The 25,641-nt window shown below is 45.9% G+C and overlaps 3 protein-coding genes across 6 annotated transcripts in view; 2 read left to right on the forward strand and 1 right to left on the reverse strand.

Moving 5' to 3' along the window:
- Positions 1–9,617: 9,617 nt before the first annotated feature.
- LOC118407835 (uncharacterized protein PB18E9.04c-like) lies at positions 9,618–14,511 on the forward strand. Its single transcript, XM_035808374.1, has 7 exons — positions 9,618–10,823; positions 11,081–11,139; positions 11,756–11,901; positions 12,387–12,528; positions 13,338–13,514; positions 13,632–13,884; positions 14,360–14,511. Exons 1-7 carry the CDS (start codon positions 9,630–9,632, stop codon positions 14,447–14,449), a joined length of 2,061 nt encoding a protein of 686 aa, XP_035664267.1. The 5' UTR covers positions 9,618–9,629; the 3' UTR covers positions 14,450–14,511.
- Positions 14,512–16,372: 1,861 nt separating this feature from the next.
- LOC118407822 (Y' element ATP-dependent helicase YJL225C-like) lies at positions 16,373–18,467 on the forward strand. Its single transcript, XM_035808354.1, has 2 exons — positions 16,373–16,439; positions 17,017–18,467. Exons 1-2 carry the CDS (start codon positions 16,373–16,375, stop codon positions 18,465–18,467), a joined length of 1,518 nt encoding a protein of 505 aa, XP_035664247.1.
- A 947-nt stretch (positions 18,468–19,414) lies between these two features.
- The window catches only part of LOC118407823 (cyclin-dependent kinase 8-like), an 18,627-nt gene continuing 12,400 nt past the window's right edge, over positions 19,415–25,641 (reverse strand). For 2 of the 4 annotated variants that reach the window (XM_035808356.1, XM_035808358.1), the window contains 2 exons: positions 22,235–22,345; positions 19,415–21,869 (listed from right to left, as the gene is read on the reverse strand). In XM_035808356.1, coding sequence (XP_035664249.1) covers positions 21,647–21,869; positions 22,235–22,345 — 334 coding nt within the window. In that variant the 3' untranslated portion in view covers positions 19,415–21,646. Of the gene's footprint in view, positions 21,870–22,234; positions 22,349–25,641 lie in introns of all 4 variants that reach the window. The other 2 variants (XM_035808357.1, XM_035808355.1) reach the window with 1 other exon arrangement.

The following is a 25,641-nucleotide window of genomic DNA, read 5'->3' on the forward strand; positions in this document are numbered from 1 at the left end:
ATGATGATGATGAATGGGTGGATGAATGGATGGGTGGATGACGTGTGGATGGATGGATGGATAGAATATAAATTAAATCAGGTGTATTGTAATATCAATCAGGAACGTCATAACCAAGGTTGTACAGACGTTGCTATTGATCATGCAATCTAACAATTTGTCTAGTTTGAAACGTCGATTCACGTGAACCGGTTCCCTTCACAATCTGCGTAACTCCCCGGAATATCGCTCCCAGCCCGTGACGCATCCTGAATTACTTCTGAAGACAGGAGTGCAAACAACTTTGATGTGATACATACAGTACATGTAGGGCCGTGTTGTGATACATACCCCGCTGTAGGGCCATGAGAGCGTGCAGGAGCCTTTACTGACAAACGGCCGTGTGTTCCGAGTGTAGTGATGTACGTACTCCGCTGTAGGACCATGTTGTGATGCATACAGTACATGTAGGACCATGTTGATACATACCCCCTGTAAGACCGTGAGAGCAGGAGCCTTTACTCAGTTTATTGACAAAGCGTTGTGTCGTCAGCGCTGGCACGGCTTTTGTGATACATCAAGGAGGTTATATAACCTCATGGATACATATAAGTACATGTAGGACTGTGAGAGCGCGCAAGAGAGCCTTAAGTTTTATTGACTGTCGTCAGCCCTGACAAGGGTGCTGTGATACATACCGCTGTAGAACTGTGCTGTGATGTACACCGCTGTAGGACCGTGAGAGCCTTTATTGACAAACGGCCGGCCCGTCAGCCCTGGCACGGCTCATCACGCTCGGATGGTGCGAGCTGTTGTGATACATACATACCTGTAGGACGGTGTATGTAAGACTGTGAGAGCGCGAAGGAGAGCCTGTATTGACAAACAGCCGGTCCGTCAGCCCTGACACGGGTGCTGTGATACATACCTGTACGGCTGTGTTGTGATGCCCCCCCTGTAGGATTGTGAGCCTTTATTGACAGCCTGTAAAAAAGCAGGCACCTTTATTGACAAACGGCCGGCCCGTCAGCCCTGGCCCGGCTCATCACGCTCGGATGGTGCATGGCGAGCTGCGCGCCATCTGTACCTCCCGCCGCTGCTTTGCACACTCACCTTCAGCCCGCCCTGTATACTGTGCAAGCGAGGCGCGAGGGTGAGTCACTGAAGCGCTGGGAGCCGCTCGCCGGCAGCTGTTCCGCAGGGATGCTGCTATGTTTGTTACCTGCCTTCTTCACGCTCACGTACAGCTACAGCACACCTTTATCTGGCGTCGGGATGTCACGTAAGGAGAGCCGCCGGTCCAAGATGACGGCCTCGGTGTTGTTGTTGTTCCTAGGGGCCTGCCTCGGCGTTGCGTCAGGTGAGCACTTGTACAGGTGTCCTGATATTTACAGACGCGTAACGTGGGGTATACAGTAGGTAGCCAAGTGTGTGTATCATCCACACCTAAGAAACCACTGTCGGTCTGAAGGCCAGTCATAGTACATAACCACTGTATTACACAAACGAGTTGTGTTGGAAATCTTTATCACTGCGACCCTTTTACTCTGTCAGTCCTACGAGTAAGAAAATAACATTGGCAAGCTTGGTATGGAAATGTACATTGTTATGCAGAAGTATGTAAGATTGAATTTTTCATCGGAATCTCAAAACCGGCATGATGCGGCATCCTGTGTGTAAATAACTGACAGGTGTTGATTTAGTACTTCAGAAATGATAAACTTTATGTCGGCACGAAACGCCTGCCCCCGGCACGGATGATCATCATGAATGCAGTCATGTCCCGTTGTTATGACAGAAGCACGTCCGTCCGCCGCCCGATATTGTCGCTAAACCCCGGGAACTGTTGTTGTTATAGTCCTTCCTCTGTCGATCTGATCTTACCTGTGCTTGTAACAACAAGGGCGTGGCCAGGTGGGAGGCAGGTGGGAGGCAGGTGACCGTCTCACCTGAGTCTTACGCAGGTGAGAAGGAGTAAACACAGGTAAAGAAACAGCTTTCCAGAAAATACGTGACATCGCCAATAGCCACATTCTACCACAGGGCGGTCTCGCTGCGACCTCACTTGGATGTGTGTAACCTTGGCTTCATCATTGGAATATCATGGAAAATATAAACATATGGCTGAAATGGAAAAAAAAACATAGAAAGCGTATAAAAATGAATTATCTATAATATTGGTTGAGGGTTTTGTGAAACCGTTCAGTACGCGGTCACGGTGACGCAATGAGGTTGCCTTGCTCTGTGGGTCGGCCCGGTGTAACGTTCGGTTTGCGAAATACCACATTGTAGTATTAGCAAAGATCGGTAAAAAGCAGGAACTCTGAAGCTACTGTCAAAAAATTTGGATTTTCAATGGTCCAAGACACACAAGCAAACTAACTAACAAACAAACAAACAAACAAACAAAATCCGAGTGGTCCTCAACACTCATGTTGATTTTCAATGATCCAGGACACACAATGAAACACGTAACATTACCTGGACAGTAGGACAATAACCAACTCACACCTGTCCCACAACAGTTACCCAGATATGCTGTACCGTGTTCTCCATGTTTTACTGTGCAGTAAGTCTGACCGGTCTAATATCGCTCCCGAAGTGCGTCAGTGGTGAGTTATGGGGACATTACCGACTCACAGATCCATCAGTTTACCTGAGGTCGCCTGGGGTTAAGTGTAATAACTATAAATCACAGTCGTGCAGGTGTGTAGTAACCGCTGTGTGCAGAGACCCCGGACCGTGTATCTGCAGCGGCGGTGTGAATAGGGTTTATCATTAAGCCATTTTCTGATAAGGTATCGATGGAAAGATGCCTACCATTTATCGTTTTTTGAGTCGATCAAGGTCGAGATTTTCGAACGTTTCTTCGATCCGGATTTTCATTTCTAGTAAAGGAGGGATAAAAACGGATTTTCCCATGATGATGAATGCCGGTAAGTCCGGACAGCTTATGTAGATGACCATTACTAACTACTCCCCATGTCACGTGGAAAGCCGAGTAATTATGCCCCCCCCCCCCATGTATCAGCATGCCATGCTCCCTCCACCCACCATTACTCTCCAAGTAGAGGAAAATCGTCTTTACGACCAGTCTCCCCATCATGTCGAAAAAGACATATAAGGAACAGGTCACGATTTTCCCTACTAACGTCTGCTTGGAGAGTACCCACCATGACCCCGGCCCGGCGTAAATGCAGACCTCATTCCCGTTCTCATCACACCTCAGTCTTCATCACTCCTCCCTCCCAGCATCACTATCACTCCTCCCTCCCAGGCACCCTGCCGCGGCTGGACTCACATTGATTACAGCCATGCCTGTTGAATAAAGCCCGCTGCAGCGTGACGAGGTTATAACGGTATTGATTGTTACAATTTCCTTCGCTGAAACAAACCGCTTGTATCGATTTTCAGCGTGTTTTCCTTATGGAGAAATACTTTGGCCCAGTTACAAGATAGCCTGAGCACTGTACTTACGGAGGCTGGACCCAGGCTAGGGAAGGAATGACGTTGTTATCTAAGTCTAGATGATGATGACGTCAGTTTTACATCCTTTTGCACAAACCCACAGCACCAATAATACGCACATGTCGGAGACTTGCGCGGCTGAAAGGAATTTCCGTGAGGAAATGTTTTGGCTTCATGGCCTGCATTGTTCCCGAGTCGGTCGCGAGAAATCCTGAACAAAACAACTGGAATAACATCAATCTTACAGATGTCGCTTTCGTAATTGTTTCCCCAGTCTGCAGGGAGTTATCCCTATATGTAATGTTGCATATACAGTTCTGCAGGGAGTTATTCCTTTATGCAATGTTGCATATACAATTCTGAAAGTTTTAATTGTTCCTTTCTTGCACTGGGGGATTCAGAAGCATAAGGTTATTAGTACAAAGCTGAGTGTTGGCGGAATTGGACATTGTGGAAATGTTTGAAAATCTCAGTAGTTTCCATTCAGACAAACTAACGTTACTGATTCCCGTGACAGTTTGTTACCGTTTCATCACATCTCGGCCTTTATGATGGTTTCCGCGCGGCGGACTCGACCTAGTTTACACTGTTCTTGTTCGGCTGAATCCTGGCGTGTTACTGTAGTCCTTCCCGCCACGCAGACATGGATCCTACCCAACCTTAAAGCTTCTATAAAATTAACATTAAGACAATCAAATTTTCAATAAAAGGTTTGGGATCACTATCATATATAATGATATAGAACAATAAAGAGTTGAAGGGAAAAAATTGGCATACCGTGGTGACTTAACCACGATTGTTTCAGAGATCAGAGGTACTTATAAATACACCGCAAATGTTTCGAGCGATTCTATTTCATTTCAAGAAAAGGAATAAATAAGTTTCAATTGTACTCTCAGAAGATATTAGCACCCATGTGGCTTTACGTTGGTAAGTGCAGGTATGTGATGTTTTTGGATTCACGTTGGTAAGTACAGGTATGTGATGTGAACACTCCTGTGGCTTTACGTTGGCAGGTGCTTTAATTGTGAGCTGTAGTGGACAGACCATATCGATCTCCTGAAGGATCCTGAAGGCCGCAATCTTCAGCAGCAGCCGATAAACTGGCTCCGCGGAACCGCAGATAAACCGTCCGAAATGTTCTTCGGCGGGTTCCTTTTCAAGGCAAGGTCGATACGGTCGTTTCGTGAATACCGCCTTTTCATACAGGAATTCATAAACAACGTCTACTCCATTTCATAAATACCGTCTTGCCATACACCGATCCATGCCCTGCCATGAATACCGTTCTCCTAAAGTAGTGGTGTTATCATTCAGGAAAAATCAAGTCGTTTTTATTGTGAATATTGGAAACCTGTATGATCAAATGTTCCCTAACAACCCCCTCCCCCTAAGTACCGATCATTGGGGTGTACATTGATAAGTGTGTCCGACCGGTGCGTTAGGAGATAATACAAACGAACAGAGTGAAGAATGACAATGATTACAGTTTGTTACAGCCGAGATGTTTCGTGCTGTATCTACAAATGCTGCCGCCAAACATCGAGCCATTTTTTCTGTTGTAGGTTCGCCAGTACTGTGCAGGTTTGCGTGCAGTGCAGCCAGTTAATGTGTGCGTGCAGTGCCAGTGTACGGAAATGCCACTAAACCCCCATGTTTGGCCTCCCGACCCCGCGCAAGGCGAGGTGTACGGAGCGTGCGGTTGTCAGGGTGGAAGGCAGGTGGAATACACTGCGAAGTGGGTTGGAGGGTATACGTAGCTATAGTACACAGGCACTGGACGTAGCGCGCCCTGGCAGATGTGAGACCAGGTATGTCAGACATGCGCTGGCAGAGCTCAGGTGAACATTTTGTCATCACAACAGCAACAAATATGACGTGATCAGAATACAGAAGGGAGATCAGGTTATCCACTTTATCTACTAAAAATATTGACTATTGAAAAGTTATGGCATGACAAAAAAAAAAAAACTTGTACCCGCTCAGTTTTTTATGTTTAATTTTCTGTTTACAACTTTACATTTTATTTAACTGTATTGTAAACGGACTCCAGGCAGAGAAGAGTAAATTTGAACAGTGCAACACTATTGGAGATCCAAATAAAGCAAACTAACAAAAATTGTTAGCATTATTATATTGCAGAATAAAACAAAGACACCACTATTATTAAAAAAATCCTATGGGCCAAAATAGTACTTCTTAGATCATGACAAGCGTTATAGATCGGTATTTTATTGGTAATGTAAACCAAATTAGGTGTTGCCTTTGAACGTGGCATGGGTACCGAAACACTGTTTTATGGTGGACCGAAAAGTATTTTACCCGCCATTAATTGTCATTGATGAGGTGAAAGGCCCACCTTGTACAAAGGTCACGTGACACATTTCTCTGTCTCTTTGAGTGGCACCTGCCGTCAGTGCCTCCATGCCTCAGGCCGTCTGCAGGGGAGCCGGTACTTAAATTTCGATCCGAGGTTCACAATAACGTCAGGACTGCTGCACCTTTCCCAAGTAACGTAAACCATGTTGACGTCTATTAACAATACTGACTCAGAACGGGAACACCAGCCTGAGGTAAATGTCTACAGGAAACAAAGATTGCTTGTACCTTGTCCGTTTACACGTTTATGACCCCCTACAAAATCCGATACTCCATGAATTTTGGCCCAGCCGCGAGGAACACAGGATAATGTCAGGTCTGAGGACGGAGAAGGTCGCGGTACAATGACCTGAGAATGTCTCAACAAGCAGCTTTTCAGCGCCGTCACGCAAAAACGTCGTCACGCAAACACGTCGTCATGGCACCTTCGCATCTTGGCACGACATCGTTTGCTTCGGGACTATAACGTGTGCCAAGGAATTAGTCATAAAAACATCCTGGGTAAAACTATGGAAATATAAATGCAGACTAACGTGTATGATAACTAAATCATACTGTATTCTATATGTGTTGCAGAGTCGATGCTTGAATAATGCGCTAATAATCATAACTGCCAGCATTTGTCCTCTAAAGAGAGACATCCCATCCACACAAAGATAAACATCGTCAACATTTAAAACATATTTCTGTGTAAGAAGCGACCGTCATACAGTAATCCATCATACTTAAGACTCCTGATACCGTCCTGTATGAAAGTGACCAGCTCATGAGCTCATGAGCCCCCGCTTTGGGAAATAAAAATCCAGCCTACGGTGTATGATAATAAAATCAACCGGTTTTTAATATGTGTGGCAGAGTGGATCCTTAAAAAAGGCGTTAAAAATAAAAACTCCCACCTTTTTTCTTTAAAAGAGAGACTTCCCTCCCCCAAAAAAAAAAACTTGGCCAAATTTAAAAAATTTTTTTTGTTAAAAAAGGGCCCTTAAAAAATAAATCCTTCATCTTAAAGCCCCCGAAACCCTTCTTTTAAAAGGGGGCCCACCTCATGAGCTCAGGACCCCCCGGGGTCCGGGATTCCCCCCCCCCCCCCACCCCCATGGTGCATACTGTATAAAGGTGCCCAGCTCATGAGCTCATGACCCCCCCGGGTCCGGGAGTCCCCCCCCCCCCCCCATGGTGCATACTGTATGAAGGTGACCAGCTCATGAGCTCAGGACTCCGCTGGGTACCGGAGTCCCCCTACCCCCCCCCCCCGCCCCCCCATGGTGCATACTGTATGAAGGTGCCCAGCTCATGAGCTCATGAGTCCCCCGGGTACCGGGATCATCCTCCCGTGGTGCATTATCTGTCTCTGGGGACGGATCACGTTCCCAGGATCACTCCCAGGCCTGACATGTACACAGAAACATTCATTCATTCATGGTACAAAACAGCCGCGTTATGAGATCCATAACTCACCGTTGCGATGATTATAAAGTAATTGCGGTTTGTAATATAATCGATTTGAACCAGTCAACCGTGAAACAACTTCGGTCAGGGGTTATTTCGTCGGGAAGCGGCTTGAAGTTTCATATCGATAATAGAACGATAGAGTTTCCAGAAATGTAATTTGTCTGAAACTGTGACAGGTTGACGATCTGGAACATACCTGAGTAAGGAAGAATCGGTTTGTCTCAGGAGCAAAAAGGATAATCATCTCTGAAAAGGATGTCTGAGATTCTAGCCTGGATTAGTGAGTTGTGTGATCCTTTGATAAATGTAAGCCCCGGACATGCAAGCTGCTTAATCCGATTGTCGTGATCATTAATCTGAAGCTTAGTCTTAGAAATATTTCCTGTTCCAAGACTAAGAATGGACTGGAAAAGATGAGTCACTGGTGCCTGTAATACCATGAATTACTTGTTTCTGTGCATTGCATACCCAGTAAAGCAACCCAAGGCAAAACGCACCAGGTGTGTCCTCAACAGTACTAGTTGCATATCGGTGCATAATTGTTTGACAAATATGACCTTCTAGACGCTGTCTATATGCGAGAACTGATAGATACAAAAGAAGTCCGATTCCGTACATGGTAAAGCTACTAAACAACACTTAAATGTTATGGACTATGGACTATTTGGACATTTGTACAACTACACTACTATTTATGTGCCACTCTATCAGGCAATTTTATTCTGTTTATAAGTGGAGTTTTGACTAATTCTGTAATTGCGCTTTTAAATCATGTTTTTTTTGCAAATTGTAAATGTGATGATATGATGTTATATATGCACAAGCATAATTCAGGTAACTGAGGTTACCTGCGAGACCTTGTACATAGTGTATGTGTTTCCTGAATAAACCAATCATTAAGATGATAAATTCTTTCGTGAAAATGTCAATTTACGAGGGACGTCATGTAATCAGTCTGATGTCTTTGTACAGGGATGTCCACTGAAGCCAACAGTGCGAGTGAGTCCAGCACCGGATCTGCTGCGAACTCAACTTTCCAGTCTACACAGATGTACACACGGCTGAGTACAACAACTCTGCCGACTGTCGGGGCATCAGACGGGGGGAATCTAACAGCAACGCCACAAACAACTTTGTCTGCAAACATGTCACATTCTTCTGCTGCAGTTTCATCGCCGACTATGGCTACAGAAGTCACACCGTCTGCTGCACCTTCCACAATGTACACAGGGTCAGGGTCCACAACAAACCTGTCGGCATTAGTTACGTCATCAGCTACGTCTGCGTTACATATTAACACGAATATCGACGTCACGACATCGTCATCAACTACGACAAGGTACGTTACTGCATCTTCTGTTGCACCTCCCACGCCTGCAATGACAGTTAACACTACAGACACATCACTGTCCACTCTGTCGGTCCGGGATTCCTCAAACACGAGTTTAGAAGACTCAAACCAAACATTCTCAGCGACGTCTCCTCCACAGTCCACGTCCTCTTTAGTGGCATCTACTACATCTGAAAACGTGACAGCGTCAGCGATCAGCGGAAGTACGGTGCCTCTGACTCTGATCAACAACACAGTTGTCCAGGAGACGTCCTCTCCTTCGTTGTTACCTACAACAGGAGCGACGGTCACTGTCAGCAGCGCGGGGTATCCTCAAGCCTCCACAGGGGGTGTGGCGGAGAACTCAACAGCCAATCCGACAAGCTCACGGCCCTTAACTGCAACATCATTGCAACAATCCTCAGATACGTCAGTAGCCTGGAATGTAACGACCAACGCTACTGTATCACCGATGGTGGCAACTTCAGGGGTGACCTCACAGTCATCCACTGCCTCCAGTAACTCAACCTCTGACGTCACGTCGGCAGCTTCTATCACAGCAGAGGCGACTGATGTGTCACCTAACGAAACCGCTGTAACTGCGAACACAACCGCGCCTAGTATTTCTACAACCGCGCCAACAGTTCGAACAACTCTCGGTGTAACACGTTCCAGTTCCTCTTCGGCGATCCCGAATGACACTGTAACAACAAGTCCTGCTTCAGCTACAAGCCATGTTCTGGCATCAGTCCAAAGCATCACATCTACAGATACGTCAGTAAGGAACAGTACTCCAGTACAGTCGTCAGCAACGGTGCCTTCACCAACACCTACCGTCTCAACAATAACACTACCTCAGGAATCTAGTGCAGGTCCCGGTGAAAACATTTCTGTGACATCATCAGATTCACCAGGGACAACGACGACACCAGCTGATCAGACTCTGGTGACGGAAGTGACGTCACAACATACAACAGGAACAACGATGACTCCAGCTGATCAGACACTGGTGACGGAAGTGATGTCATCAGATTCCCCCCAATCAATTGACACGACAGACTTAAGTACAACGTCACAGACGATGGAGGCAACAACATTTCCTGAAAGTACAGCTTCTCTTACAACCGGGACATCGTCTGAGAATGAGCAGACTTCGCCAATCGCAACGTCCGAAACAGCAGTATCAACCTCAGTTACAACAGACACTGCGCCAACAACACAGGCAAACGTTATCACATCTGCAGCCTCTGAGGTGCCTACCGTCTCACCAACCGCTCCTCCCCTAACAACTATTTCACCCACCACTCCGGTTCTACCTACAACAGCGACTGCCACACAGATGCCTTCAACAGAACGTAAGGCTACAACCGACATGCTGATGACAACGAGAACAGCACAAACCACAGCGGCACAAACAACTCAAACAACACTTCCTGTTTGGGCCAGCACTGCGGCGCCACAGTCTCCACCAACTGCTCCGAGCACAGCTCAAACAGAGGGAAAATCGTCAACGCAGTTTCAGGCCACCACCTTCAAACCATCGTCATCAGCACCACTACAAACAACACCGCTGGTTCAGTCCAGCACGCCGGCACCGCCTTCCACACAGGCCACACTGGCAGTGATACATTCCACACAGGCGACCCCAACAGGCGGAAAATCTACCACGCAAATCTTACCAACCTCCAAACTCACAACACAAGAAACAACTCCGCCTATTATAGTGAGCACCTTGACGTCACAGATAACACCAACGGATCGCCAGTCCACTACACAAATCCAATCTACAGCGCGAACAAAAACAACAACAACAACATCGCAAACAATGACGTCCCTGACAATAAGAACTTCAACTACGTCACAAATGACGTCATCAGATAGAATAGCTACAACACTACCCAGTACAACGGCTACAACGGCGTCAATTATACCGACGACAGAAACACCGAACTTGGCAACAACTTTCACGCCAACTGCCCAGCCTACAACCACAACACAGGGAATCGCTGCAACCACAAGAATACAGACGATACAGCTGTGGACAACAACAACCCCAGTATTGTCCACTATACTGGAAGTCACGCCTACTGCTGATACTCAAACGTCTGTAGTGACGATCAGTTTGGAGATTTCAAACTTGAATTTTGATGACTACAATCTGGATGAGCCGACATCAGACAGTTACACAGAGTTCTCCAGCGATTTCATCAGCAAGGTAAGACTGTGCGGTTCCCCGTAACTTCCAATACTTTTAGGTACGTTCGGAATTATTGGACAATGAGCAGCCATTGTGTCAAGGTAAAGGGCTGTTTCACGGATAGCAAAGTTTCAATGACGTCTTACTGTAAAACTCATAATCCATGTAAAGTTTATGAATTGTGAATATTTCACTATCTGCAAGTCATTATCGTTATATCATGTCGGTGAATAACTTCACCAGGCCGAATCTCCGCACGTCTCCCTTCTGTCCAGGTGACGCCCATCTACAGCCAGCTGCCCGGCTTCGTCGCAGTGGAAGTTGTGGGTTTTACGTAAGTATCAGCACGTTCTCTGGGGAGGGGACAAATGTTTGTGTTCATTTAGGTGACAAAATCTAGTCATTTTCTTTAATCTGATGTCTTGGGTAAATTTTGGTCACAAGAATAGGTCCAAATGTCACGTAGGAGGGCATCAGTTGTCACAGTGCCACATTCAGGACACGTTACTTCAGCCTATGGATATATTTATAAACGATTATGATGACGAAAGACAGCGTCAGTGGAAGGTAGTGGATGCTGCCTTAAACGTCAGACCGTTTCTAAACTTTATCCAGATGCTTGAGTAAAAGTTACTTTGCGTGTCTTACTACTTGTGTATGTCTATCCTTTACGGACATATCAAAAGAAATCCCTCGAAGACGTTTGTAGAAATCCAGACGTCTGTGTTTTTCCAGCTTTATTTCAGGATCTTGGCCCATGGCAAAGGACAACAATAAATGTAAAAACATTACCCGAGATGTTTGAAGATAACCTGATTTGACGCAATGTCCCCAGAATGCGTTGTGATTGAAGGCATCTGACCCGGATGATGATGCTAATTATAAAAAAAAAAATACCGAATAATATTGTTTTATCATAACTTGTCATTTTTTGTGTTTGTGCTGCACAGGAGGGGCAGCATTGTTGCAGAGTACAGAGTGATCTTCAGCGCAGACGCGGTGAGCTCGCGGGAGGTGCTGGAGCAGACCCGGAGTAACAAGGACGCCATTGATGCGCGGTGGGAGATCAGCGAGGACGCCATACTGGTTCTGTCAGGTACGCAGCACGTGTTCAAGTTCATATACATGTACATGAGTATTGTGCGTGACAATATAAATGTACATCAATAACGTACATGACAATGTACATGTACATCAATATCGTACATATATCGTACATAACAATTCAGCCCAAAGGAAAGTAATCAGTAAGCTGGTGGCGTGATGTGGCCGTAACGGCTCGGTGCTCGACCCAGAGAGCCAGTGTTTGAATTCCCTGACATGCCACCGATGTAGTACCTTTGGATAAGGTACTTAGTAGGTACCCTTCTCACCCCAAATGAGTGGACCAAAACCTTTCCAGCTGTCTATGAATGAGGTACCGAATTTCCCGACCATCCTTCGTGAGTTGATATTTCTGACTATGGGAGCTAAAATCACCGCCCCTCAAATCGTAACGGATGGTAACATCAGAACGCGTTCAGAAAATGCATCCTTCGCACACAAGCCACTTGTTTTTACTTTGTGCTTTTATTTCTGCAGTTCAGTGCGGGGCCGCGGTCTGTGGAAGTGACGCGTTCTGTGAGAGGAACAGCAGCGGGGCCTCACTGTGCGCATGCGCGCCTGGATTCTGTCAGAACGGAGGGACATGCGCAGTGACGGAAGGGACGGGTGCTATTTGCAGGTAACGTCTGGAGCAGGGTTGTAGCCAGCCTGAAATCATTTTCAGTCCCCTCGATTTTGAATCCAAAAGAACGAGACGTCGAGCCGAAGGAATAACGTTCCTAAGGGGATCTAGGGGCATACTCCCCTGAAAAATTTTGAAATCTAGACCCTCTGAAACCCAATTTCCTGCATTTTGAGGTGTAGATTTTGTTGGTAGACTAAGCTGTTCATCTGTTTTGGTGAAAAGTTATACAAGAGGACAGTTTTTTTATATCTTTACTGACTTAACATATAGATTTTTGTCCATTACAAAGGACGGAATGGGCAAAAAAAATTTCTGTCCCCAGCTGCAAAATTCCTTCAAAGGACTGACGGACGGGTGCTGGCTACAACACTGGTCTGGAGAGATCGTTTCATTCTTGATAATTCCGATGCGTGAACTCGCAAAGCGCCCCCTGTCGACAGTGTCCGTGTGTGCAGTCCCGTCCTTGGTGCTGGAAAGCTTTCCACCTTCCAACCTTTTGCAAATTCTCGATTCTAGACGCGCACTCGACAATAAGGCAAATACTTAGTACTCGATTCTAGACGCGCACCCGACAATAAGGCAAATACTTAGTACTCGATTCTAGACGCGCACTCGACAATAAGGCAAATACTTAGTACTCGATTCTAGACGCGCACCCGACAATAAGGCAAATACTTAGTACTCGATTCTAGACGCGCACTCGACAAGAAGGCCACTTTATAGAGATATTCCAGCTGCCCGATGTTGTATTTTACAGCTGCCCGTTGTCGTATTTTCCAGCTGCCCGTTGTTGTATTTTCCAGCTGCCCGATGTTGCATAGCGGACCCACCTGCGAATCACCCTCACTCCTGATAGCAGTCATAGCCGGGGCGTGTGCGGTTGTCATGGTGATTCTTCTGGTGTCTATTTACTGCTGCGTCAGCAAAAGGAGAGAAGCGCAGAAGTACAGAAAAAGGCAGAGACTCCCTCCTGTCGGAAGGTAACGTTATAGTTATGAAATATTACTCCTTTGCTTCTTAATACGGCCGTAACAAGACGTTTGTATGCGCATGCACCAGCTGTACGAAATAAAGTGTGAATCGTGATCTCCTTTCAGAGCGAACCCGGCGATGGAGTCCGACTACGACCTGGAGATCCCGTTCCACGAGCGGCCGGCCGTGAAGGAGGTCCTGACCCAGCCCTATGACCTGGCTATGTCAGAGGGCATGACCTACGACATGGCCCTGTCAGAGGTCAGGAACAATGACACCAACGTCTCGCACCACTACCAGTTCACGCGAGAACAGGAGCAGAAGAGTAAAAACCAGGAGTGGAGGAGCAAGTTGGAGAGAGTGGACTCTAAAAAAGATGTAAGACTTGCTGGGAGCGTTTTTTGTATAGCGCAAAAACTTCTGTAGTTATCTATTTGTTTATTTATTTGTGTTGATGCTCTTACGACTGATCTGCACATAAGACTTAAGGCTTATAACATAGATAAACAGCTGGTTCAAGCTATCAATGCAACATTCCCGTTTCGAAATGACGTCCTTTAAGGGTTAACTCCAGTCTAAACATGTTTATCTTCACCAACCTGTGGAGAAAGCTGCCAGTTGCCAAAGTGACTTTTCTGATGTCTTCTGCAAATGTGTATTTTAAGAGAGGATTTGACGTTTTGCGCTTCGTTATTGTGCTTATTGAAGATGAGTGCCTTAAAAAGGTCTCTAAGAACTTGGTGCGTTTACTTTCATGTCCGGTAGGGGGCGCACTTGTATTGCCTTAACCAGGTGTGTTTACATAAATGTCCGATAGGGGGCGCATTTGTGACTTTGTGTTGTCTTGTTCCAGTTCCACATCAGGAGAGCGGTGTACAACCCGAACGGACTGAACAAAATGTCGGGGCTGAGGAAAAACCCGCTGTACCAGTCGGGCCGGTAGTCATCATCATCATCTCATTATCATCATCATCATCTCATCATCATCATCATCCCATCATCATCGTCATCCCATCATCATCATCCCATCATCATCGTCATCCCATCATCATCATCCATGATCATCTCATCATCATCATCGTCATCTCATCATCATCTCATCATCATCCCATCATCATCATCCCATCATCATCCCATCATCATCATCTCATCATCATGTCATCATCTCTACCAGTCATCATCATCTCTTCACCATCTCATCATCATCCCATCATCATGTCAACATCATCATCTCAACATCATCATCTCATCATCATCATCTCATCACCTCTACCAGTCGGGCCGGTAGTGGTCACCCGAATGTACAGTAGCGACTAAAACCAAATGTATCTATTCAACAGGTAAAATGTCTCTCCGCAAGTGAGAAAAGTCGGGGTATAAATCAATGTACAGAGGAGGACTCTATTCCTAGAAAGGTGCTTTGCAAACCTATTCCTTAACAACTTACTTGTTTCGACGCTACAATTATTACAGGTATCAATTTGACTTTTTACATGCGTCAAGAGAAATCTGCTACATTTGGTAATATGATGTGGGAAGCTCCTTACATAAGTCTATATCATCACTGGTTGTGTAGCAGGATTGATGCACATATTTATCATATTGTGAATCTGATTGGTAATAAAGTTTACCCGGGGTTACACCACATTGGCATGTCGACCCAGCTTCGATCTTTTTTGTATTTGCTTTCCCCTTTTGACGTAACGATGAGGAATAATCAGAGGCAATACAAAATAACCGGACAGTAGGAGATTAGGAGATAGCGAGTACCTTTATAAATACAGCAGTTTTGAGACATCAGAAGCCGACCCCTTTCCCACAGATAAACCTACCGTAGACAATAAGTCTCATCCCACAGCCGAGACAAAGCTGTTGCCACAGCACGCCAGGAATCGCCATGGAAAAGGATCCGGCTGTCTTAGTGACGTTTGGAAAGTGTTTTCATGCCGTAATTATCCCGATTTTGGCGAGGCTCACAACAAAAGAGTTCCTCCCGTGTTATGACTGTCACAGTAATAATCCAGCATAATCACATGGTGCACACAGAGGGGAGCTGGGATAGGTTTTATGTTTCACGAGGTGTAAACGTAAAAGTGGTGCAGAAATAGGTATATTTGCAGCACAGACCGTTCCATCCCTGTACAAATTAATATCTTTGTTTACACATAAAAGCAGTCACTCAAACAACTGTAAAGATTTTGCTTGTCTGTAATCTTGCCTGTCTTATGACATGTACCCAGTGCCTGGATGTCTAACCTTCGTCACCATAGTTTGACGGTTCGTAAAACCGGGGCACCGGCTCTGGGCGTATTTTACACACCAGTTTTGCACAGTTAGTACAATCTGCGTAAATAAATGTCAACGTTGTTTTGAACTTTGGATTGATCCAAGGGTTTCGCTACCATGGAGACATGGGTCCCGTTACCATGGAAACAAGGCTTTCGTTACCACGGAGACGTTGAGCCATAAGGCGCTGCCACCGGCATCCCAAACCAGCTCAGACCACAGGACCCCCGAGACGCTCCTGTAGCTGTGCCTGTACGCGGGTTTGGTGATACACGGTTCCCTGAGGCCCGGCCACAGACCCCGTACCATGGTGCAACCGCAACCTGAGGACAGTTCCGAGCTAGCCGTGCACGTGTCCTGTAAAATTCAGCCGGCTTGTAGTTCCAAAAAGGCAGTTCTAGGTTCTTGTCGGCGGTTGGCTCTGTCACAGCCTGCTTGACAACTCACGACATCAAAATCGTACGTTGAAACTCGCAGGACGACCTTCACCGCCTGTGAACGCACCCGGCAGGAAGACGCTGCGGAAATTAGAGACGCGGCGGGAAGACGCGGTAGGAAGACGCGGCGGGAAGACGCACCGATGGCGCAGGTCCTGAGGTACATCGCGGTGCTGACGGCAGTCCTGCAGCTGGCTGGCGCTTGGAAAGGTGAGTTTTCAGGTGTGTGGCGGAAGTTGGGGTGGAGGTTGGGGGTGTAGGTGTAGGTGTAGGTGAGCTGATCGGATGTTTCTGGCCGAGAGGCTTGCAGACACAAGAGACCATGGGTTCCTTTCCTGGTGTTCTGGGCCAGACGTCGTGTCCTTACATGACTTCGGTTCCATTTTGGTACAATGACATCGACGTTCCAATACCGTGCCCTACACGAAGTAGACTACAACCCACTGCCCCTACGGCATTAAAAGATAATTTTTACCACCCCTTTGTCAGCATGATTCACTTTTTGCCCCACGTCCCGGAAAGGTAAAGTCTGAACTCTCATAATGGAGGGGCGTTTCTTTTCCCGCTAGTTGCAGCGCATGCGATAGTCGACCCAGGTCCACAGCAATTCATATGGGTTAATTCATGACGTAATCAGTTCAGGCTTGTGGTTCAGGGATAATGTATATAAAATCAGCGTTAGGACTATTATTCCTGATTCAAATGATAAGATGGTGCCAGTGTGGAAGCTGAAGTACATTTGTGCAGTTTCTATATAAATACCCATTGTGTATCCTTGACACCATAGAGTCCACCGCCGGCCCAGGAACAGCTGGCGGCAGGACAGTACAACCCACATCTGCAGAGACTTCAGCACGTGCGGCGCTGATGGGCGAGTCCGAAGGTACAACACACGGCGTTGTAACGGTTGTACCTACAACAGAAGCTGGCACTACAGTACAAGCCACATTGTCTGGGACGTCAACTTACACCACACTACAGCCAGACGTGGATAGCACTGAGAGCGAGCCTGAAGGCACAACCAACGGCATAGCAACGGTTGTACCCACAATAGAGTCTTCTGTGGTTGACACTTCTGTACACACCGACTTTGCCGAGACAACAGCACATACAACGCCACGGCCTGGTGTCAGCACCGAGGATGAGCTGGAAGGTACAACCAATGCTGTTGTAACCGTTGTGCCTACAACAGAGGCTACCATCGGTCTAGATCGCGAGCTCGGTACGACAGATGGCATCACAACGGAGGCGAGTCCGGATGTTGTAGTTGTTGTAACTGAGTACAGCGAACTGTCTACATCTGAACCCGACGTCATGACAGCCGTGTCCATAAAGTACGCTGAGGCGAGTGCAGCTACGACTGAAGTTGGCTCCGCCGCGCGATCCACATTCCTCGCCACGCCCGGACCTACAACTCCACAACCACAGACTTGGGACACTACTTCATTCTCTCCAGCCACAAACAGTCCAGAGACGCCATCGACACCAACAACACCGGTCACGGGTACAACCGAGCAACCCTGTACCTACTGGGTCTTATGCCAACCAAGACGGCCTGTTGAATCGCTGACGACACGCGCAACTACAACCACCAACAGCACAACGCACGCAACTACAACCACCAACAGTACAACGCACGCTACTACAACCACCAACAGTACAACGCATGCAACTACAACCACCAACAGCACAAAGGGCACATCGCCTGCGACTGGGACTCCTGCGAATGCTGGAAATGGCTGTGCGTTTTGGTTCTTTTGTGGGAACGTTTCTGTGGAGCCCCCAGCGGACAGCTTGGGGGACTTAAGTCACCAAGTCACGTCCTCAAGCCCGGAGAACATCTTCACACAACCTTCACAACGCACAGCTGTGGAAACGACTCGGGAAGCTTCAACAAGACCAGCTGAAGCTTGTGCGTTATGGTGGGAATGGCAGTGCGCCGTGGAGCATTCAACTCTCCTAACAGCAACACAGCATCAGCACACGCACACACCCACTGCGGCTACCCACCATCCAACAGCAACAATACAACATCCAAAGACTCCCACTGCGGCAACCAACCTACCTATTGACCCTACAACCACGCCTGCGGTGACGGGACGGCGGCCCTGTAACTTCTGGCTGGGGCAGTGTGGACCAAATAACCGAGTCCCGCCGGCAGAAACCGCCAGCAGCCCCGCCGAGACACAGACGAACCGCTGCTGGTACTGCCTGTTCAGCCAACACGGGAACAGATAAGGCTGGCACATCGGACAGGTCATTTCCGTAAGAGTTTGGTTCCGGAACCTGACATCGCGACTCGCTAATAATGTTTGTGGCAAAAGCGAAATGTAAACATTGCATAAATCTTAGGTACTTGACGATAATTATGCAGTCAACGGGTTTTCGCCAGTCGTGGCACCAGGTTCCGATCGGTTGCCGCGTCACTATGACGTCATCTGGCGGAGAAAATCAGGAGTATGATTTGAAAGATCCGATGTTAAATTACATCAGAAGGATGTATATTTTGTATATATTTGTTTGTTTATTGAATAATGATGGTTGCTTGTACCCAAAAACTTTGTATATTTAGTGTCATTGGTGACATAACCACCTTTATAGACACGCCCAGCTCACATGGCTTAGCGGTTGTCGTGGCGCTTTTGACTGTATAATCCACGCTTTGGGCAGTATAAACCCAGGTTTTATTATTTTCATCCAGAATGAAAGAAGATCTATCCAACACGAAACATCCCTAGGAACCCTAGTTTATTCTTACCACAACAAAGACATGTAGCAGTGTTAGCCTCCACTGGCCTTCGGACGGGGTATGGACCGGGCAATTTGGCAAAAGGGGGGAATCTGTCAGGAGAGCGAGTCCGCGGGAAGGGTAACTTTGGCCCTGCGCGGCCGGACAACGAGACAGTAGCCAAACTCACGGGCAAATATTCTCCCTACAGACAGTGGAGTTGGTCTGGTAGAGACCAGTGATGTCATCATCACAGGCATTGGACAAAACATGGATTTTGTAAATCTTCAGGGATTGTTTGATATGTTACAATGTTAATTATGCAACGTTGCAACTTGGAATAACCTTCATCTATCGATATATACCAAGATGAACTGAAATATACAAAGCAACCTACAAAAGTACCAGATAGTACTGTATCCATCCAATAGATTTGCTTACAAAATACCACAATTCATTAACTTGTTCATTATTTATTCATCCTTGTGTATTGTTTGTGTTTTGTACAGTTATCCATGATTATTATCAGTATGTTGCTGCTTCTATATTTTAACTATTTACACGCTCCATCGATGCACTCTTATCTGTTCCTAAAGGACTCCACTTGCTCTGCACATACGTAACAATGCAATAGTTAACGAAAGATATCCTGGACAAAGGGTTAAAAACGGAGATTGTAGGGCAGTGTGGAAATGCTGCCACTAACAGTTTTCCGTCAGGGATAAACCAGAAAAAAATGTCATGCCCTTTTTCTCCCCCAACTTTCATAATAAATACAGAACATCAAACGTGCACTTATAACATACAAAAGTCAAGCTAGCAAATATAGCAGATAAAATTCTCAACAAAAGTAGACATTTTATGTTCCTTAAGTGGTCCTGACCTTATGCCAATCTATGTTTATACAACAATTCATCATCATCATCATCATCGGTCGACGTGATCACACATGTTCGCACATGTACATTTATGAAAAACCAAAATCCAGCTGGATTATGTTAATTAGCTGGATGATGTTATTAAGTGCATTCTGAGCAGGATTATATCCAGACAGTCGACAGTTGACTTCAATGGTTCATGAATCTGAAATTTTGCAGTTGACACTAAATCTTCTAATAAACTCATGAATTTATTCAATTGTTTCAATTGCCATTTTTTCTGCTTGGAAGAAGAGTAGTGAACAAAGTTTCCTTCGTGGTATATCTAAGGAAATCTTTAGTTAATAACACTGGAAATGTACAGAAAGATCTTACAGCTAGCGAAAACCTCTTTCTTCACTTGTGGAAATGTACGGCATAATGTTCACGACCTTACTCATTGCAACATTAAAACACTCACGCCTACAATATCAATGTACTGACTTCACCATAAAACTGACAACTACATGACATATAATAACCCGGAGTGTTCACTTGTTGAATTACTGACCTACAAGCTTGCTGACATGTTATAAGTTGCTTTCTATGATACTTCAGAATCTATGTCAAGTCTATGACAAGTTCAAGATCCTCTAGACTGTAAACCATGTCTAAAATGTTCTGTTGTATTTGTGGGGTTTGTGCTAATATCTGTGCTGCTGTCCGTACGATGTTGTGTTGGGGTGGGTAGCTAATATCTGTGTTGCTGTCCGTACGATGTTGTGTTGGGGTGGGTAGCTAATATCTGTGCTGCTGTCCGTACGATGTTGTGTTGGGGTGGGTAGCTAATATCTGTGCTGCTGTCCGTACGATGTTGTGTTGGGGTGGGTAGCTAATATCTGTGCTGCTGTCCGTACGATGTTGTGTTGGGGTGGGTAGCTAATATCTGTGCTGCTGTCCGTACGATGTTGTGTTGGGGTGGGTAGCTAATATCTGTGCTGCTGTCCGTACGATGTTGTGTTGGGGTGGGTAGCTAATATCTGTGCTGCTGTCCGTACGATGTTGTGTTGGGGTGGGTAGCTAATATCTGTGCTGCTGTCCGTACGATGTTGTGTTGGGGTGGGTAGCTAATATCTGTGCTGCTGTCCGTACGATGTTGTGTTGGGGTGGGTAGCTAATATCTGTGCTGCTGTCCGTACGATGTTGTGTTGGGGTGGGTAGCTAATATCTGTGCTGCTGTCCGTACGATGTGGTGTTGGGGTGGGTAGCTAATATCTGTGCTGCTGTCCGTACGATGTTGTGTTGGGGTGGGTAGCTAATATCTGTGCTGCTGTCCGTACGATGTTGTGTTGGGGTGGGTAGCTAATATCTGTGCTGCTGTCCGTACGATGTTGTGTTGGGGTGGGTAGCTAATATCTGTGCTGCTGTCCGTACGATGTTGTGTTGGGGTGGGTAGCTAATATCTGTGCTGCTGTCCGTACGATGTTGTGTTGGGGTGGGTAGCTAATATCTGTGCTGCTGTCCGTACGATGTTGTGTTGGGGTGGGTAGCTAATATCTGTGCTGCTGTCCGTACGATGTTGTGTTGTGGTGGGTAGCTAATATCTGTGCTGCTGTCCGTACGATGTTGTGTTGGGGTGGGTAGCTAATATCTGTGCTGCTGTCCGTAAGATGTTGTGTTGGGGTGGGTAGCTAATATCTGTGCTGCTGTCCGTTCGATGTCGTGTTGGGGTGGGTAGCTAATATCTGTGCTGCTGTCCGTACGATGTTGTGTTGGGGTGGGTAGCTAATATCTGTGCTGCTGTCCGTACGATGTTGTGTTGGGGTGGGTAGTTAATATCTGTGCTGTTGTCCGTACGATGTTGTGTTGGGGTGGGTAGCTAATATCTGTGCTGCTGTCCGTACGATGTTGTGTTGGGGTGGGTAGCTAATATCTGTGCTGCTGTCCGTACGATGTTGTATTTGTCGGGTGAGTAGAGGTCCCAGAGGACTGGTAGCCCATCGTTCCTTGGTTCTGCCCAGAATGGCCCTGCCCCTGGTTTCCTTGGTAATTACGCTGTAGGCAGAAAATGTACAAAAGATCAAAACAAGAGGGTATATTGCGCTGGGAAGTAAAGAGCTGGATTCCAGAACCGCAGAAAGATCTAGATCAGACTATTTTCCAAACCACAAAGAAACTTATGTGTCACTAGCTATAGGGTCTACAAGGGTCTGGAGGACTGAATGAAGTGCAGAGTAACCTGATACTCGGGAATGAAGGTGCAGAGTAACCTGATACTCGTGAATGAAGGAAGGAGTAGCCTGATACTCGAGAATGAAGGAAAGAGTAGCCTGATACTAGGGAATGAAGGAAAGAGTAACCTGATACTCGTGAATGAAGGAAAGAGTAACCTGATACTCGTGAATGAAGGAAAGAGTAACCTGATACTCGGCTCCTGAGAAGTTCCCAGAGCTGGTGGTGGGCGGCGCGATGCGGACGCGCTTGGCGGGCGGGGCGTGGCTGCCGGAGCCGCCCTGGTCCTGGGCCGCGGTCTGCTGTGGGAGGGAGGGGGGCGATGAGGCACATCTGCTGAGCTCATCAAAACTGCTTATTATATAACAGTCATTCTGGAGCAGAGTTGAACTCTAATCTCCAACAACAGAAATTGGACTTACCCAAGTTTTCAACAGTCCAACACAAGTCTTTGTCAAGGAATGAGGACTCCCCTGTTTCTGTGATGTCATGTTATGCAGATAGAACACGTGACTCGGTGAGCAGTGGATCATAAGTTGCAGAAAGTCTATTGCGCCCCTGAGGGATGGTAGTTGAGTCCCAAGGTAGATGGCTTATGAGTGACATATTCTATCTGCACGTGACGTCACAGAAGCAGTGGAATCCTCATTTCACGGCAAAGGCAGGAGTTGGTCAGTTAAAAATTTGGGCCAATTTTTTTCATCAGGAATTAAAGTTCAGCTTTGATCCAGACATCAGCTTCATGAGAAGGCAAGCTGCGATGTGGACTGCCACACATGTGGCAATGTGCACTGCCACAAATGCGGCAATGTGGACTGCAACACATGTGGCAATGTGGACTGCCACACATGTGGCAATGTGGACTGTCACACATGTGGCAATGTGGACTGCCACACATGTGGCAATGTGGACTGTCACACATGTGGCAATGTGCACTGCCACACATGCAGCAATGTGGACTGTCACACATGTGGCAATGTGGACTGTCACACATGCAGCAATGTATTCTTACATGTGGCAATGTGCACTGCCACACATGCAGCAATGTGGACTGTCACACATGTGGCAATGTGGACTGCCACACATGTGGCAATGTGCACTGCCACACATGCAGCAATGTGGACTGTCACACATGCGACAATGTGGACTGTCACACATGCAGCAATGTGCACTGTCACACATGTGGCAATGTGCACTGTCACACATGTGGCAGGAGAAGTGATGGGCTGCCAGGCTGGGGTCAGACAAGTTCTCAACAATCCACTGGCCCAACTGCACAGGTACATGGTCTTTTCTACTTTTTAATGGCCGGAAATTTAAGAAACATATTTCTATGTATTCTTACCAGCAGCGAGAAGCTGCAGCTTTCAGTAAAAAAAGGCACTTGAATCTGGAGCATGTCAATGCAAGACAAGGCGGGCTGCTGGAGCACTATTCATTCTGGGAAGTTGACTAATTATGAACCCAAATTTCCATGACCTGTTTGGGCAGGCACAGAACGACTTGCTCTTGCCCTGAGCAGTCGGGCCGATGGACTTGTCCGACCCCAGAGGCAGGGAAGGTCCGGGTTGTGACGTTCAACTCTTCATGCTACAAGCATGAACTCCTCATGTGCCGCATTTCGCTATTTTCTGTTTTAGCAAAGAAAGGCAATCAAACAATTTTTACTTCAATTTTATGTGTGTTTCCCTGTTGGTATTTCTGCTTTTCACTGGTAATTGTGAAACATGTGGAAATTCCTATTGGCTACAATTAATTGTTTTGATGAGTTGATGTTTTGATGTTTCTGATGCCTTGCCACATTGACTGTTTTTGAGAAACCACAGCATAACACCTTGCAGCTCAATCTAGTGGAGCTATAACAAAGTCATGTGCTGGCGTCTATGGTCAGTGATACAGCAAAATGCACACTTGCAAAGGCACAGGTCAGTTCCTTCTGTTTCCCCATCGAACATCACAACCACAGGCCATATCCATAACACACATGGAGATTCTCCATAACAATGGAAGTAAAGGCCACAGAAAGAAACATCATCAAAACATTGCTTTTCACACATATAATGGAGTCTTCTGATTAATACAAGCTTAGTCTAAGTCATTGAGAATGTTGTTAGATGTTCTACCTTTGTGCTTAGTGAAAGGACTGATGGACATACAGTTACAGGCTAGATAAACCATTTCAACATTTACATTTTGTGTAAAAAGCAGTTTATCAACATTTTGGCATTTTGGATAGAGGAACTCATTAGAATCAAACTGTTACAGTAGCACACTACAAATATTTTTTCTTAATTTTCGATGATGAATGTTTAATAAAGAAGTGTCTCCAGGTGAATCAAGTACACAACTAATGACTACTGAATTGCACAGCTGGGTCACTTTCTTTATCAAGATGGCAATTTTATAATATGCATAATTGAATGGAAAATTAATGGTTTGACAGCACAATTACTTTTTATTTGCAAGTGAACATCATGTTAGGACTCCCTATTTTACATTACTGTAGTTAGGACTCCCAATTTTACAACTGTAGAACATGTTGCTAGGACTCCCAATCTTACTTTACTGTAGAACATGTAGCTAAGACTCCCAATCTTACATTACTGTAGAACATGTAGCTAGGACTCCCAATTTTACTTTACTGTAGAACATGTAGCTAGGACTCCCAATCTTACATTACTGTAGAACATGTAGCTAGGACTCCCAATCTTACTTTACTGTAGAACAATGTAGCTAGGACTCCCAATCTTACATTACTGTAGAACATGTTGCTAGGACTCCCAATCTTACTTTACTGTAGAACATGTAGCTAGGACTCCCAATCTTACTTTACTGTAGAACATGTTGCTAGGACTCCCAATCTTACTTTACTGTAGAACATGTAGCTAGGACTCCCAATTACTGTAGAACATGTTGCTAGGACTCCCAATCTTACATTACTGTAGAACATGTAGCTAGGACTCCCAATCCTACATTACTGTAGAACATGTAGCTAGGACTCCCAATTACTGTAGAACATGTTGCTAGGACTCTCAATCTTACATTTCTGTAGAACATGTAGTTAAGACTCCCAATCTTACATTACTGTAGAACATGTAGCTAGGACTCCCAATCTTACATTACTGTAGAACATGTTGCTAGGACTCCCAATCTTACTTTACTGTAGAACATGTAGCTAAGACTCCCAATCTTACATTACTGTAGAACATGTAGCTAGGACTCCCAATCTTACATTACTGTAGAACATGTTGCTAGGACTCCCAATCTTACTTTACTGTAGAACATGTAGCTAGGACTCCCAATCTTACTTTACTGTAGAACATGTTGCTAGGACTCCCAATCTTACTTTACTGTAGAACATGTAGCTAGGACTCCCAATCTTACATTACTGTAGAACATGTTGCTAGGACTCCCAATCTTACATTACTGTAGAACATGTTCCTAGGACTCCCAATTTTACATTACTGTAGAACATGTAGCTAGGACTCCCAATTTTACTTTACTGTAGAACATGTAGCTAGGACTCCCAACCTTACATTACTGTAGAACATGTTGCTAGGACTCCCAATCTTACATTACTGTAGAACATGTCCTA

This window comes from Branchiostoma floridae, unplaced genomic scaffold, assembly GCF_000003815.2.
Source record: "Branchiostoma floridae strain S238N-H82 unplaced genomic scaffold, Bfl_VNyyK Sc7u5tJ_1489, whole genome shotgun sequence".
In the NCBI taxonomy this organism is placed as follows: domain Eukaryota; kingdom Metazoa; phylum Chordata; class Leptocardii; order Amphioxiformes; family Branchiostomatidae; genus Branchiostoma; species Branchiostoma floridae.